At 35.6% G+C, this 17,616-nt stretch overlaps 1 protein-coding gene across 3 annotated transcripts in view; it reads left to right on the forward strand.

The window, feature by feature from the left end:
• LOC105196136 (myosin-I heavy chain) overlaps nt 1-17,616 on the forward strand; it is a 71,136-nt gene that overhangs the window by 41,235 nt on the left and 12,285 nt on the right. For all 3 annotated transcript variants that reach the window (XM_039448379.1, XM_039448377.1, XM_039448378.1), the window contains exons 3-5: nt 5,967-6,029; nt 15,536-15,788; nt 17,217-17,551. In XM_039448379.1, coding sequence (XP_039304313.1) covers nt 5,967-6,029; nt 15,536-15,788; nt 17,217-17,551 — 651 coding nt within the window. The remainder of the gene's footprint in view (nt 1-5,966; nt 6,030-15,535; nt 15,789-17,216; nt 17,552-17,616) is intronic.

Below are 17,616 nucleotides of genomic sequence, written 5' to 3' on the forward strand. Positions count from 1 at the left end.
GCCGGCAATCCACACTCGTTAATGGGCACTTCCTCATACATGCGAATAGCATGTGCGACGATGTACTTAGACTAATCTTCCGTTGCATTTAGAAATAGTATCAGACTAACGACTCTGTAATACCGCAGTATCTATACAATTGTCAAAAAAACGTGTTTTATTTTTATTTAATTATTTGATTTTTTTTTCTCTAGAACTATTTTAAAAATTATATTTTTTAAATTAATTGGTGGATTTATAATTGTGTTGATAACTTGCACTTTTTTCTACTTAATTAAAAAACCTTCGAAATGTTTGAAGTAATTTCTAACTTTGTCGCAATTCTTAATTGGAAAGCGTCCCATCTATCCAACTAATGAGACTGGCGCAAGAAGCGGAACTCGTTTCCCAGAAAAGCCAAGCTCTGCCTGGTCACACATATACAAACTTGTCGGCGCTCACTTTTTGCTGCCTGATGTAATCGAAAAATTAAACAGCTCGTGAAGCGAGTTGTTCGAGTCCCTCGGCCTTTTCGAATCTCCGTCACTGAGCCACTTCTTATCGTCGCGGACGCAAACGAGATTCGCAGCTGGTAAAGACAGCTTTTACTATAGGCATCCAACGTTTCTCGTACGTTAAATCTCGAAACTACATGTTGAATGAAAATCGTGTTGTGCACGGTTAATATTTGCTTGTGTTATTTCATTATTTTAATATCTAATTTTTTTTTAATAGAACTTTAAGATGTTCGAATATATCCAATCTATAAAAAAAAAAAATATTAGATATTACTTTAAAAGTTACTATATTTTTAATAAATTTCTGAATTCAATAAAAATTAGTAAAAGTCTATTCCAATTTAGATACACGAAAATATTCACATAAATTATAAAAAAACATACACACACATATACAAATTGTCCACACCCCCTTTCTAAAAAGAAAAAATGAATCGTAAAAAAGTTAATCCTCTTTCGAGCAAATAGAATATATTTATTATCATCTATATAATATAATATTACTGAATATTTTATAGGAAGGGGGAAAATGATAAATTAAGCTTGTCATATTTTAAAATATCGTAAGAGCAACGGTAAATATCATTTTCTCGTTGCAAAAGTAGGTCGCGCAGATAAAGGGTTAAGAAACCGATGACCGAAATCACTCGGTCATCCGTCATGCGTGATAATTAAACGCTTTTCTTACCGCTCAGCTTTTCCGACTTCCAGGCAACTTAACCCTTTTGAGAGCGAGTGGCCTAATTTTTTCGCATCGATGAGCCCGCCGCGACCGTCCAGACATTCTCACCCTCCCATTCTCATCTCGTCGTGTGTCTCTTGTTTTTTCTCTTTTTTTTCACTCCCTTTTCTGTAATAGAGGCACACGAGATCGTCTCGTCCAGTCCCCCGCCCTCGCGACGAGTGCAATTCAAGTCGGCTAAGGGCGCTTTGCTAGCGAGAGAAGTTAATGAAGACAAACCATCCCCTTCATGCATGCGGGCACCGAGCGCACGTGGAAAAACACGCGCAAAGGAACGGACGACTTCCGGTTCATTGGCGAAGCTGCATGCATTCGAGCCACTTTCTGATCTCGCACACTCGACTAAATTCAAATGCAACCGACATATCACCCTCTAGCCAAACCTTACACCGCTGCTATTATGGGCTTAAATTGCTTAATCGTTCATTTTGCTACCGAATTAAAAGGACCGTCCAAAAAGAAGAGAGAAATCGTTGACTAAGTTTTTTTCATTTGAATGATTCGATTGAAGAAATTTGCCCTTTAACCTCATTGTGTTTTATTCTATTTATCGCTTTATATTTAGCCGAAGTATTTTTGTAAAAGTAAATTTAGATGTGAAAGTAATTGCGTTCTCTTTATCTTAATCTTTCGAAAAATCGTTTTCACGGCTAAAGTTTAAATAATTATGTAATTAAAAAAATAAGTAATTCAGAGCTTTCTTTTTTTAAATTCTTTCTTTTTTTTAATTGAAAGGAAGTTATTAAAACTAGTAGAGTTGCGATTTTATTTCGGTCTTGGTATAATTTTATTTAGGATTTTATTTTATGAATATGATACATTTTGTACTTATTTAATAATATTGTAACCAAAATCTTGAAAATTATATATATAAATTTTTGCATATGAAATATCGAAGAAATCGGAAGTGAGAGATGTCTTTTGATAAATCGTTTCAGATATTTCTTTTTTATACTCGCTAGGAAGAAAATTTTGGTAGTAAACATTTATTAATGGAACATAAACATTACGTCCCATTAATAAATGTTTTAGTATTTTCTTTAATAAATTGTTTATTTATTCTTTAAATTTTCTTTCAAAGTAAGTTTTCACTTTTCAGAATGAAATTTCACTCCTAAGAATTTAGAGAATAAATACGGTGAAATAAAAATTTTATTTCTCTCTCTAGCAAACATTTATTTTTAAGCACGCTTCTTATCTCTTTCCGATACCCGTCAGCTTAGGGATCTCGATCTCGGTGATCTTTAGAAATACATTTCGTTAGAAATACATTATCTACGAGTCACAGAACATGGAAAGGAGGAATATATAGATTTTTAGTTCTTACGATCCGCGGTTCATAAAATATTCCGGATTCTCGGAGTTTGAAGATTATTTGCATACAGCATATTAATAACCGAAGTTCCGGAATACTCCGGAAAACATGAAATGTTCCGCGATGCGTAGATAATGCGTTGAAGTACGGTCGTAGTTAATTACAACTGTCTGGCATAGTTTCGGAACGCGACAGCAATATCGCGGGAAAGAATCGAGAGTTCCAGCCGATCGAAACTTTCTACAGAAATTGTTGCGACACGAAAAAAAAAGACAAAGCTGTTTTCCGCTCTGTCTCTGTCCACCGCGGATAAACTTCCCGGCAGATGGACAAACTGTTTGTAATTAAAGTTGATTTTATTACGGCGTGAATCGAGAAGCTACCGGTGAGCGCGACGCGAGACGCGGTTACCCAAGGGATTAATTAAATTGTTAAGCCGTTGTCGGTAATAATGGGGTTCCGATATAGAGCCTGGACCAGAGGCTCTAGCTGGGAACTGTAATCCGCTACAAGGGTTGACAGCCTCTATATACACGAACGCACGTTGGCAAGGTACTTCAGGCTTGTTTTAAAACAAAGAATAAGATACAGGATATCTAGACTAACATAAATAAAGTACAAAGTAAACCTGTCCTCCTTACATATGAAAGATTAAAATAGAAAAGGAAAGGAAGCAACGTGAAAGAAGGAAAATATTCCTTATCATCTTGAATCTGTACATAAATTTATATACACTGAGAGAAGAAAGTCGTAATATTGCAAACTAAATGTTTCTTGTGACGTTTTGTTCAATTTATTAGTTATAAAGAAAATTTGATTGTGATTTGATTTGAACGTAATATGCATTTTTGCAAAATATTCTGTGAAATATTTATTTCTGTATTATTTAGAGAGATAACTGCGTGCGTAAAAATAGTTTTATTTGCTAGAAATAAAATTTTTATTTTGCCGTATTCAAATGAACAGTTTTATTAACAAAAATACTTTAACATTTATTTATGGACATAATATTTATTTTATTCCCAAAATTTTATTCCTAAAAAATAGATTCAATTTATAGAAAAAATGAAACATATTTACAGAAACGTATATGAAAAAAATGTATATTTTTAAATAAATAAATTTTTTTAACATTATTTCCTTGATTAAAAAAATATTTTCTAAGCTTAAAAATACATTATTTTAATTAATATTTAAATCAAAGGAAATGATTTGATCGGAAGAAACTTTTTATTCAGTGTATATTTCATCACAATTAAATTTTTATATAACTAATGAATATCGAAGAAATATTTGGTTTTCAATATTATAACTTTCTTTCGGTGTATAATATCAATAATAATAATAATTAGATATTATAATTAAATTACAATATTATAATATCAATATTATAATGTAATATTGATATTATAATATCAATTGAGTGTACATCTTTTTCAAATTACATTCGAATTTTTCTTTCTTTTGCATAGCCAATTTTCTCTCTATGTCCTTATTTCTTGTAATTTTAAAATTACAATATGAAGAAAATATTTTTCTTAGATGTTTCTTAAATGTTTCTTCATAGAAAAAAGGGATTTCATCGTTACTAATATTCCTATTTACGTGACTGAGAGAGAGAGAGAGAGAGAGAGAGAGAGAGAGAGAGAGAGAAAGAGAGTTATTTGATTGAAATAACATATGCTTGTACAGTCGTGAGCTAAAAGGTTGCAACACATTTTCTTCAATGGTTTTTGGAATGTAGACTTGCTCATCAATCGGCGAACGTAATTGGTTCTTACCTGTGGATCCAACCAATTACGTTCGCCGATTGATGAGCAAGTTTACATTCCAAAAACCATCGAAGAAAATGTGTTGCAACCTTTTAGCTCACGACTGTACAATACATTATTTGTTTTCATTCAAACAACATTTATTATTTGACGAAAATAATATTATTATTATTCGTACTTATTGATCCAAATATTGGTTTGCATAAATTATTATAAATAATAAAATTTGTTTGGATGCAATAAAATTTATTAAGTTTGTTTTCTCTGTGTATAGATATTTTTAAGAGCATGGATATATTCTTTGCTCGATTTATACGTATAAATACTGAACATTTTTTAAATGGTAATTGGCAACGGGTTCAATAGTCAGCCTACCGTCGCGTTGGCCAAAACGAGTTTCGAACTTTCGGGCGTAGATCAGCACCCTAACTTGTCTCAAATGTTGCCGAAGGGTGGCACGGTTATAGGTGTATACTACCCCCTTTTTTCGCTAACGGTGCGGCATTCAGAACCATGAGTCATACCCCCTATAGGTCGCCCCCGAGCGTGACGTCATTACCGAGCGCTCTCTCTCCCCCGACGAAAGCATGTCATCCTCGAGTTATTATGCAAGGGATAGGGCTTACGGCAGAGCTGTGTGCAGAACTCTATCTCTCTGGAGATTTCTTTGGCGATATTCTCGCGATCCTGAAACCGCGCGATGCAATTTCAAGCCTGTCTTACTAGGCCGCCTCGCTATTTTCAGAATTGGTTTTATTGCAATTTTTATACGCCACATACAAGACGGTTACTAAGATAGACCATTGAATGCCGAGGGATTAAACAATTTGAACTTTATGTTTTCTTAACGAGAACGTCGATCGAGACGTAAATGCTATTCGAAGTAATAATAGGAGATCAAAAGTAAAAGTAAAATTAGACCATGTCGTATTTCTCCAATGTGAATTTCGAGCGGATTTCCAGGCTATTTTGGAATATGAAAATTGTGAGACAAACCAGGTTGCTCTGAAATACCCGCTAAAACAATTATTCCCAAATTATTCGAACGATTAGAGACAGAGAGAAAGTGTGCATGTCTAGATAATTCTGTACATAGACACGGCGTTGCACGCTTCATTCGCCTTCGAGAGTTTTCCTCTTTTATAGGGCGGGCAATAAAAACGGATTGGCGCAACTTCCCGTTCGCGCTTCATAAAATAGAGTTTGCTCGGAATGCGAGCGCGATCGCGATTGGAGTGAAAGTTAAAAAGGTCGCGCGTTTTTAGACCTGATAATCGCGCCTGTCTCGTCGTTTATCGCTCGCTTATATGCGCTTACATCGCATTGTCATGAAAAGGGCGTATCACGAATGCGGAAAAATGTCAGCGGCATTGCAGAGAGAAAAATGTCACTTTCCATGTTAATGCAGCTACTCATTAAAACTCGTAGAGTGAAAAATCACTCGAAAGCTCGATTTTCACTCTATAGGAGTGAATTTCCACTCTTTTCGAATGATGGTTCGCTCTGCGACATTTAGAGAGATATAATGTATATAATTACGTTATTAATACCAAATGAAATTTATAGCGAAATAGGAATGTTTATATTTATTAAGTGCTATCGTATTCGAGCTATCATATTCTTTAACACAGACATTACAGACGTACACGGGATCCATACTGGTGGCTGTGAATCCTTACAAGGAGGTGGACATTTATACGAACGTGAGTAATTCATTAATTTTAGCGAAATCACGTACAGTTAAGTTAAAAGAGTGTAAAGGAGAGAGTAAGGAAGAAGGAAATTTGATATGTTACGTTTTTTAAAGGCTTCTATCGTTATCGGTGTTTCAATTATATTATTTTTGTGTTATTTAATGTACATTGCAACATTCCATACCATTGCCTGTTAAAAGCGATCTAAGATAAATGGGATTTCATCGGAATTAGAATATATTTATAATTATTGTAATAAATTGTAATTAATAATTGCAATTGTATTAATAATTATAATTATATTATTGCAAAAAAATATTTATGAATAAAACATTAGAATTAAATAAGTGAAATATTAGGAGAAGAATTCGAATATTATTATGCAAAGCTTTGGGAGAAGAAACTAAATAAAAATTAAATATCGATGTAACGCACTGTTTGTTACCTCTAAGATACTTGATAGAATAAGTTTTTACGATATGGAAATTTTTTGAGATTGTTAATCAGAGATATATGTATATTCCGCTGGTTCGGAATACGAGAAAGAACGTTTCCATTCAAGTAAGGTATACTGATACAATGAGAATTATCGGCGCACGCGACGTGATCGATAGCATGGGCCGATAGATCGCTCGTGGATAGGGAGTACGTCGCGTTTCCTGCGACTGACAAAAACCGGAAACACGAGGAAGGAATAATAAATATCAGGCACAATACTTGATGCCGCCGCACCGTTGCAAAGTGAGAAAAGAAGCCGCAAAACGCTACACGCGTCGGTTTTCTGTGGACGGAGATAAACAGCACAGCCGTCTTTCGCCGCCGCGCCGCCGCTGTGCTGAAAGATTAAAACTGCTGTCTCGTATCTTTCGACATCTCGTTGAACACGCGACTGCTCTTGTTGCAACGCACATTATGAAAACGAGAAGTGGCTGCAGCTCCGTTTAGCAGCCTCAAATGTATGATAATGTGACGTTAGCACTGCAACGAAACTTCGCAACATCCAATGAAATTTTCACTTTGTCAGAACGCGGTGATAAAAATACTAATTATATTTAGGTTACTTAACTGTATGTTGGCAAATGCTAAATAAAGTGTTAGCAAAAAGCAAGTACTATGTGTTAAATTAAATTGAAAATTTTTATAGGGTAGAACGCTTGTGATACTTTTTATATCGTGTGAACTCAGAAAAAAAAAACAGTCTGGAAAAAGAATATTAAAATAACAGAGATTATTTGCAAAATTAAAACTTTCATTTCAATAGAATTACTGTAATACAAAAAAAATTATAATCTTTAATTTTGTTTTGCATAGGAAAATTATTTCAACGTCTGGAATCAGAGAATTCAAACAGCTTGAATATATAGATTATATAGAATATCTTCTTGCGCACGTTATTTTTTAATCACAGACTATCAATTAAGAGACTAATGCTAAATTTGTTAATCTATTTAACTTTTTTTCAGAAAAAATATATAGACATTATTATTATTTGTTGTAGCACGCATCTTTTTGTTTCTTTCGCAAGTCTTTTCTATTGAACAATTCTTTTCGAATCTTATTAAAGCGAATTTAAAATTAATTTTTCAACTAAAATTAATTGAAAAACACAATAAGCAATTTAGCTCGCAAAATTTTATAGAACTATTATTTTTGCAATTATTTATACAACTCCAAAATTATAACTTTGACATTTCTGTTATGGAAACATTGATTTTAAATTGACTGATCATTGTCGAAAAATAATGCACGAGAAGCAAGATAGCCGTACATCGAAGTATAAAATATTTAGATCGTTGACTAAGTTGCGAGTTTCTCAGCGTGCAGACCCTATCCGGCGGTGCACTTCCTCATCGCATGTGCACGCGCAATTTGCATACGTTTACCCATGCGGAATTATCGCGCTTGTGGCGGACGAGTTTTTCCGTGAACGGTCTCACAAATCCGCAAAACTCACCGCGGACGCAGGACGCGTTTATCGTATTAGCCCTCTGTCTGAAAACAGGAAACGGAAGCCGCAACGTGCTTACTCCTCGAGATAACTCGCGAAACGACGAGCGCGACTACTCCTCTTCGACGGCGGGTTTTCTAGGTCAGGCTGATTGAACGAAACTCGAGTGATAGCACGCTCGACTTATTTCTCGACGTAACATAGGACGATGATGTTAACAATTAGCTCAATTGGAATGCTCGTGCAGTACACGGAATTGATTCATTCGCGCGGAAACTCGTCGCGTGGCCTTTTATCGCGACGAGCTGTGTTGCCGACATTTGCGATCGAGAGTGGGCTGATAAATTTTACCTCGTTCACCCGTTTATCTGGCGAAACGCTAAGTGCACACTCCCGATAATCGGACAGTGCAGTTTTCTTTTCCCGCCACCGCACCGGTGCAGCTATTTTCGGGGTGCACGTGGTGCGCGGCGCGACTTCGCTCCCTCGCATGTCGCAGACTCATCGTCAATAGTTATGTCTCGTATCAGGGGCGAATTATTTCTGGGTACCGAGTAGCGGCAGGCAGAGCAGAGCGGAGCGGAGGGAGGAAAACGATTTTGTATGCAAGAGATGAGTTTCATAAAATTTTAATACTTTGAAAATTTAAAAATTCAATGGAGTCTACTGTATTTGAAAAAAAAAAATCTCAAACTCTTGGAAAATTTGATTAGATTTTCAATTCATTTTTATCAAAACTATCTCTTCAGAGACTTTGTTTTCGGTTTGCCAAAGTGCTGTATAAAATTTCATTTGACTTTTAAAGTGTTGAAGAATTTTCTTTAATATTTAAATACATTCATACTTGCATTTTTATGGTTGATTCCATTTTTTATTGTATATTAAAACTAAAAATTTGATAGTATAATTTTATGTATTTCTGTAAAGTTGAAACATAAATCTGCAATATTGTTCTAAATGAAAAAAAAAAATCAGAGCTGCCAAAGGTCTGAAAAAATATTGGATGTTATTATTTCATTCTATTATTACATTATTATTAATTGTTGTTTTCGGAATCGGAGGGTTTGTGGAGATGCCTGTCGACACCAGTAATATTATTACAATTTAATTTCAATTTAATTTGGTGATATTACAGTTCTGGTTCAATCTAATAACCGTGTTTGAAACCGAAAGTGACGGCACAGAAAGAATTAGAAATTGTAAAATCACAAACAACATTATTACAAACAACAGTACTATAAGATCTAGCTGTGACTGTTTAAGCTTGTCAATTTGTTTGTGTTATTATTAATTTTAATTAATAATATAATTAATAATTGTCTCTACACATATTAACAATTTTTACACAATATACTTAGGCAAGAAACTGATTTTTTTGCAAGTGATAGTTCTAACACTTTCTTTCGTCGAAACAGGGAATTAAAGAGAGAGTTTGCAGAGTACACCACCACACGAAGGATTTTGTATTAAGCTAACAAATGGCAGACCTCCTCGAATTTTCGAAAGAATTCTTCAAATATTATTCTGTTCAGCCGCGCGTTTACGACGCGGAAAGCGTCGAGCGGCGGTGCATGCGACCGTAAATTGGATTGGGCGGTGAGAACCGCCGGAGTTAGAGTGCAGCGATAAAATTTACTTTGTCTCGTGTTTGGGGAACGAGTTTGGGCTCTCCATAGGCTTTATACATTTTATTGCGTTTTTTCTCCCTCTTGCCCGCCGTGTACATATCCCTTAAGTAGGAAGGTTTTTTTTTAATAGAGGGGTGGGGAAAATGGGGTACCGCACTCTCGATGTTCGAAAAAATTGATTCGAGTATCCTCGAAACTGAAGAGTTGCAATAACATTTCAAGAAGAAGTCGATGACATTTCCATTATCGTGTCCTTAGCGATTTATTTCAGTGTTTCCAAAATTGCCCCTCGAAACGGCAGAATATGATTCGACGCGTGATTGATTGAAGCGCGTAAGTGCAATCCAAACAGATTTGTGCGAAAAAAAAATACTGATCGTCGAGGCGGACTCACGTGACCGCGTCGCGTTATCCTCGTGCACTCGTGAAAATTTACGTGCTACGACACACCATGCGTGATTTGCGAAGGTCAGCTGGGGTACCGTCGACCGAGGACTCCTGCCGGGACTAGAAGGAAGAGGGTGGCACGCCGTGGTGGTGCACGCCCCGCGTTATTGATCGCGTCGAAGCATGCGGATCGGATTCGGGACTCGGCGTGGTCGCCTCGGGGCCGCCAATTCCGCACATTTCTGTCGGATACCCTCGCTGGGCCCCCGCCAGAGTGATCACGGTGATCTACGCGCGAATCGCGATCGAATTATCGAGTATATGACAACAGTACGAAAAAAAACGTACGAATACATTGCGTTAACAAAATTCGTGATAAATCGTTTGAAAGGGTGAATCTGGTTCCCATTTCGAGAAAATGATTTTTTTGAAACTAGCTACGTGAAAAGCCTTTATCGAAATTATTGACGAAGATTGATATGAAAATGTGCTGCAATTATTAATTATTGTAAAATTAATTATTGTAAAATAACAATATTATAAATAATAGTACATGACGTTTTAAAATATTAAGCATGTAGTAGATTATTTCGATGGACATTGTTTTTATTTTATAATATTTAAAGAAATACCAGGGAGAGAGAGAAAGAGAGAGATTTTTATACAAAGAATAGCAAAGCATTCCTAATCGACCGATGCAACTTTTTTTATTTACTAGTTATAGTTCAATCCGATTAGTTACACAAACTAAAAATAATTTGATTTTGATGTCGCACTTTTATTCTTAAATAGCGAGAATGGCTATACTGGTTGAAAGCAGATCTGCTCAATAATTTTCTAAGTGTATTTACAAACATTTACAAGTTTCTTCAAACTGCGCACTGCATACTTGCCAGACTTAAAACACAGCTTTTAAAAAGAACTTAAAAATGTATTACTAAAATTAAATTGCTAATCAATTTAATAATTTTGATGCTTACAAGCATCTTTATACAATCCCGCCTCCTCCTTATCGCGAAAATGATAAAGAATTGCATATTGAAAGAATGATTTTGTTAAAATACAGATATGAAAATAATTGTGTAATAATAATTGGTTAATTAAAATAATTACATCGCACTGAAAAAAGAATTTGATAATAGTTACTATTACCAAATATATTGGTAAATATTAGCTAATCCTTTTTTTTGGTGCAATGTAATTATTTTAATAATCCAACATAATTATTTCTATATTTATATTTCAACAAAATTGTTGTTTCCATGCAACTAAGTGACGCGCAGTTTGGGGAATCTTGTAAATGTTTGTAAATTTACCTAGAAAATTATTGAACGCTACTAGATCTACTTTCGACCTTTATCCATTTTTGTTATTTAAAATGTATTAATTTTCCGGTCATATTTCCGATCATTAGGATTTCGTTGATATTTTATGTATTCTGAGATAACGTTAACGATGTGTGCAATATCGCTCCGTTGATCGATAAGTAAGTAAATACACACGGATTGTTGTCCTGGTAAATGATCGCTACTTCCACAGTAAACCCGCAATCAAGTCGTTCAAATATTTGCCGATATTAATGGCTGGAAAGTACAAAAGACTTGTGTGAAGCTTTTATCGGCTATCGGCTATCAATTATTTCACGAATATGATTACGCAAATTACTAATCACTCAGTAGATATAACCACACAATAACGATACGAAATTCCATACACATATTTTTTTCCCTTTTTTTTCAAAATTGAAAATTATCGTCTGTGATATTTTAATCTTCGCTACGTACACGTGGTAATAAACGCGAGGGAAAGATTGCCAATTTTTACGATATTGCTTAATACTACGGATAACCGTAATTCGATTGGAATTCGATTTGGGCCAATCAATCGGACGATTTCCGTACCTCGCGATTATTAGTTTAACGAGCAATCAGCAGTTGTGGTAATCGAAGAGGCTAACATATCAAAATGTGGGTCGACCCGTTTCATCCGCAGACGCGGAAACTCCATCGGAAACATTTCTTTGTAGAGGTAGATCGCAAACAAACTCTAGCGAGGTGAACGGAAATCGACGTTAATCGATCACCACGATAGTGTTCCGTCGCGGATTTAACGTCCGCCGTTGTTCGATTTTCCGCGAGAGCGGGAGGAAAAATCATCAAGTTTCTATCGGAGTACGATGACACGCGTTTAATTCCCCCGTAGACGATACTGATCGATGGACGTGACCCACTAACGAAATGGAACGAGGAATCGACATCACTTTGCAACACCGGCGGTTTATCGGTGTTAGCGATACCACGTAGCAGCGGGAGGCTTAAATTAATTAAAAAGAGTAACGCTGGGTATAGCAATGGGAATTAGCTCTGGATATCACGTTCAGGATAAAAATTCGTATTTTCACTTGAGAGAATTCTGAGAGTGCGATGAAATATTAATTAATAGTGAATAAGATGACTTTATTTGATTCGACTTCACTTTACCCTTTTTGATTCCATTTTAATAAAATAATGTAAATGTTCTACAACGAGAGATGTAATTCTGGATATTAATTATGAATTAATCTTAAAAGGTTGCTTCGTTCTTTAATAATCATATTGCAAAATGTACTGGAATAGCTAAATTTGTATATTGCGATATATAAATGATAGAATTATAAATAGAAAATATAAGGAGTTATAAGAGATTTATATTTAACTGCAGAATCCGTTTGCGGATCAGAGGTACTTACGTATATATTTAAAATTATTTTGTATCCAAATTATTTAAACAACTAAATAATTATTAGCAATTGGCAGACAAAATTCAAAGTAAGAATAAAAACATTTTGACGTAAAAATAAAGTATTAATGAGACACATTCTGGACTTATAAATATTAGATATAAAAATATTAAATTATTTACGTAGTACTAAAATCATTTGTTTTAATATTTAGATGTTTTTGGAAATCCTACAATAGATTGTAAAGTTTAATACTTTCAATATTAAGTAGTTTAAAGAAATTTAAAGATACGATACTGAACAGTACAATATTATTCAATGCGGCGAGTATTTATATATGGATACAGTCTTCGAAAAAGAAGCAACGAGAGGTGTCGAAACTTCCGGAGCGTCGCCCGGAAAGCATCCTTTCAGATTTATTTTTATATCTGAGCTTGTTTTCTTAAGGCTTTCCGACCGTGCCGCGGATTATCTCCAGCAATCCATCCTCTACAAATGTACCTTGAGATAATGTCTCTTCGAAATAACTTATTGAGGTTGCATTGATGTATCTTAAATCGTCCTATTGCAATACGAATATTAGAAACGCCATTTAGAACGCTAATTTGTAAAATAAAATTATTAATCTATATATCAATAAATGGTGTATGTGACTCGACGCAAATTAAACTTGATTTTTACTTTTTAATTTTAACATAATTATATTGATTCAATAGTTTCATCTTTTTTTTATACGCAGCATTAGACAAGAAAAAATTATAAGAATTTAATATTTACAGATATATTTGGATTGAATTTAGATAGTTCTTCCATCACAAAAGATCAGGATAAAGATTGAATAAACTGTAAAGTGTTACTTACAATTACAGCCTTATTTAACGCTTTAATTAGCAAAACTTGGGATACTAGTTTCACATCGACTTTTTGTATAAAAATATGTATATATATAATTTGCTACAAATTATTTATTTGACTTGATTTTTATTCATTTTTGAAAAGTTTAGAGCTATTCTATTCTACTGTGCAGATTTATTTTTATCGTGCTCATAAAATTCAATTAATTGTACATTATCTTTGTTTATTATCAGTAATGAACGAATCGATGTAAATATATTATATAATTAAATTTAGTGATTATTTAAGACAAGCAAGATGTTACAAAGATAACATTGAAATAATTAATTAAATAGTTTGCTATATTTAACTTTGAAATTGAGTTAATTTATCTAATTTTAAGTTGTTTTACTTTATCTTTTTTTATAATGTACATAAAATAAAAAAAAGGGAAATACAATAAAATTGAGTATTTTCAAGAGCAGTTAATTAAGAATCAGTTAATTAAAAGTGATAATCCAATAAAAAATCTTTAAAATTATCAACTCTTAAAATTAACTTTTTGTGAAGCTGGAGGCACTGGAAGAATTATGCGGTAGCGAATACAAATTGCAATATTACTTCTATAATACAGTAGATTGTGGGAATAATTCAAGAAGAGTGTCCCATCTCGATTTTTCCAATGTTCCACTGAAAATAGTCTTTCAAACGTCATTGTGCGGTTCGGTAGCTGGTTCTCTCTCGGCGCTAATGTATCTTCTTGTTATCGCGCGACGACAATTCCAGGCGAGTGCATTTCATCCGTTTGTAACGAGTGTCGGAGCGCATTCCCGCTGGCTGACGCTCGTAGGCGGCCCGACGCGAAACTGGGTTGCACTACTTCGGTCGCGAGACTAACGGTCGAGAGCGACAACCCAGGCGGAGAGCAACGTTTTGCAGTGGATTGTGCATGTGTATGTACCCGCGTATGTACATATACGCGCCCCGTTGTCCCGAGGGAGAAGGATGAACGAAGAGGGCGACGATGGAACTCGGTCATATCGTTGGTGCACGCGCCTATCGGGTGTCGTCGCCAATTAATCGGGTTAGTGGGGTTGACGCGATACGCCCGCGTTCACATTTTCAGAGCCCCAGGTCGGATTATTGCGACGTTATCAAGCAGGAAGATCCCGACGTTTACCCTCCTTACTCGCGCTAAAGGCAGGATGCGCGAAAAAAATCCCCGGCACGCGCGTTTACATTTCACTTGGCGTCAAATGTAATCTGTTGTATAAACTGTAGCTTGTGTACATTGTGCATATAATACTTTGCTTATCGAAAATTGCATTACGTACCAGTATCTTTACTACCAAGAAAAATTTAGAAACTAGAACTCTTGGAGAATTTTTTTTCTGCCTGGAGAACCAGAATATACAAGCACTTTTACATTGGAAAATTTTCATTGAAATTATCTTTTATTTTTATGAATATCAAAATGCTGCACGCAATTCTCTATTTGAGATTTATGGATAAGCTCTATTTTGCTTGAAAGAACATTTTATAAAATGGGTTTAAAAGAATTTTTAATAAATTTCCTGAATAAAGAATATTTAAAAGTTGACATTTACGTTCACAGAATTAAGATCATCTTCTGTGTTTTTTTTTTTTTTTAAGACTGCTTTCAATAGCTTTCCTTTTTGAAATTATTCTACATTTTAACAAAATGATGAGATTTCTTCGTGACCTTTTAAGGTGAGAATTAACGCGACGATTTCCTGATCCTTCTTGAAGAATCCGCCAGTCTTTCATCCGCGACCATGAATCAAGCTCTCTCCATTTTAGCAGAATAGACCAAGTTCGTTTTTCGTTTTTCATTCCACCAATGCTCTTTGCGAAATCGGGCGAAGGCTTTTAAGACCATTCATTCTCGCGAGGTCGCGGGCAAAGAGGAGCGGCGGCTCCTCGTTAACGGCCGGAACCCGTTTCACTGAAAAGGGCGTCTTCCTTCGTCTTTTCGCAGGAGTATGTGAATCGATATCACGGCCAGAAGATGGGCGCCTTGGAGCCGCACGTGTTCGCCCTGGCGGAGGCGGCGTACAGGTCTCTGCAGGACACCGTGTGCAACCAGTCCTGCGTGATATCGGGCGAGAGCGGTGCGGGCAAGACCGAGACCACCAAATTTATCCTGCAGTACCTGTGCTCGGTTACCAGCAACGTCGACACGTGGGTGGAGCAGCAGATTCTGGAGGCCAACACTATCCTCGAGGCGTTTGGTAATTATCCGTTAATGACACATTCCACCTCCCAAATTAGCATGTAATCGCGCTCGCGATTTCGTAGTCACGTTCTCTTGTACGAGTATCTCATCCTAATATTGTCAGAAACTGTCTCTATCTACCAAAACCCCTCTGCCTTTGGTTCTCACGGTTGAAACACGATTTTATCTTATAATCACGTTAAATTAATTCAATAGCGGCTCCTTAATTATTATGATGAAATAATCTCTCTATCGCTAAGACGAAATTTAAGTGACGCGATTAGTGGATAAAATGATCTTAGTGAATAGTTGTAACGAAGAACGTTAGCGTTATAACGTTGTTGATTTTCGTAATAAGTAGCAAGATATAAAATATTTTCTACTATCCTGGTGAAAAATTTTCTCAAGAATTTTTATACGAAGTAGAACACTTCATTGAGAAAGTCTACTTCTTTTTTTAGAATGTTTCTCATTATGAAGACTGAAATGTTCTAAGATTTCTATAAGATTTCTCACATTCTATAATTTTTGATGAGATCTTGTAAAATTTGAAAAAGCTTGAAACACTTTTTAAAAATACTTTTTTTTAGTATTAGACATGCGGTTGTTAATTTGCGTTTATAAATTTGGATAACATATCTGACGCTGAAAAGATATGTAATATATTTATAAAATGTCAATTATCAATATTTCTCCTGATACGGAATTGGTCTCAAGGTCAAGGATCCATTTCTTAAGCCGAAAACTCGTTTAAGAAAGCTTTGGTACAGAATCGTAGGATGTCAAGAACGAGACGATGGGCTAAAAATAAATTTAGCATCTTTGAGATCAACTTCTATCTGTCGAGAATTGAATTACACGTCACGATAATAGGCGGTTAAACAAGAATCGGTGTTTTGACCGAAGCGACGATAAACAGAGACGGCAGAGTAGATCTTAATCATGCGTTTAGATGTAAACAGCCACGATTCATTAATCGAAGCCTAGGTACGAGCGCTGCAGCAACTCAGGTGTTAAATGCAGTGACGAGGGGAAACGAAGTAGGTCAGGAGGCAAAGAGGTTTTATGAATAAACCACATCAGACTAACGTCGTTCATTCACCTGCATGAAATAATGACGTGTTCTTTAAATCCAGCTTCTCGAAATCGTTTATCTTCGTCGCAGCATTTCGTCCGTGTTTCGCATGTAAATGAACCTGGAGAGATTTCCCCACCCCTTATCCTCCATCTCCAAATTGAGGTACTTCTAATAAATGTAGTTTTGAACATGCATTATTCATCGAACAAAATTAAAGGGAATTGCTTTTGACGCAATAATATCGTGAGGCTTTTAAGAATTAAAAAAAAAAACTTGGTTTTGGTGAGATTTTTACATTTCTTCTGACGTTTAGATAGAGCGATAGAGTTGAATTAACGAGGGAAATTTTATTTGCGTCAAAAACAGGCAACGCGAAAACCGTGCGGAACGACAACAGCTCACGCTTCGGCAAGTTCATGCAGGTGTGCTTCGACAACAAATGGATGATCAAGGGATGTATCATCCAGGACTATCTGCTGGAGCAGAGTCGTATCACCTTTCAGAGCCCCGGGGAGCGCAATTACCACGTGTTTTATCAGCTGGTCGAGGCCGGCACGAGGGACAAGGAATTCGCGGAGCAATATAAGTTGAGGCCGGCCAGCCACTACAAATATCTCAATCAGTCCGGCTGCGTGAAGATCGACGGAATTTCTGACTCTAAAAGGCTCGACTCTCTCAGGCTCGCCTTCAATGTGCTTCAGGTATTTTCTCGCCAGTAAGGAGAGAATTTCCTACGTTATTACTCGTATTATTGTCAAATAATTAT

The sequence above is a fragment of the Solenopsis invicta genome, chromosome 4 (genome assembly GCF_016802725.1).
Source record: "Solenopsis invicta isolate M01_SB chromosome 4, UNIL_Sinv_3.0, whole genome shotgun sequence".
Taxonomy (NCBI): Eukaryota; Metazoa; Arthropoda; class Insecta; order Hymenoptera; family Formicidae; genus Solenopsis; species Solenopsis invicta.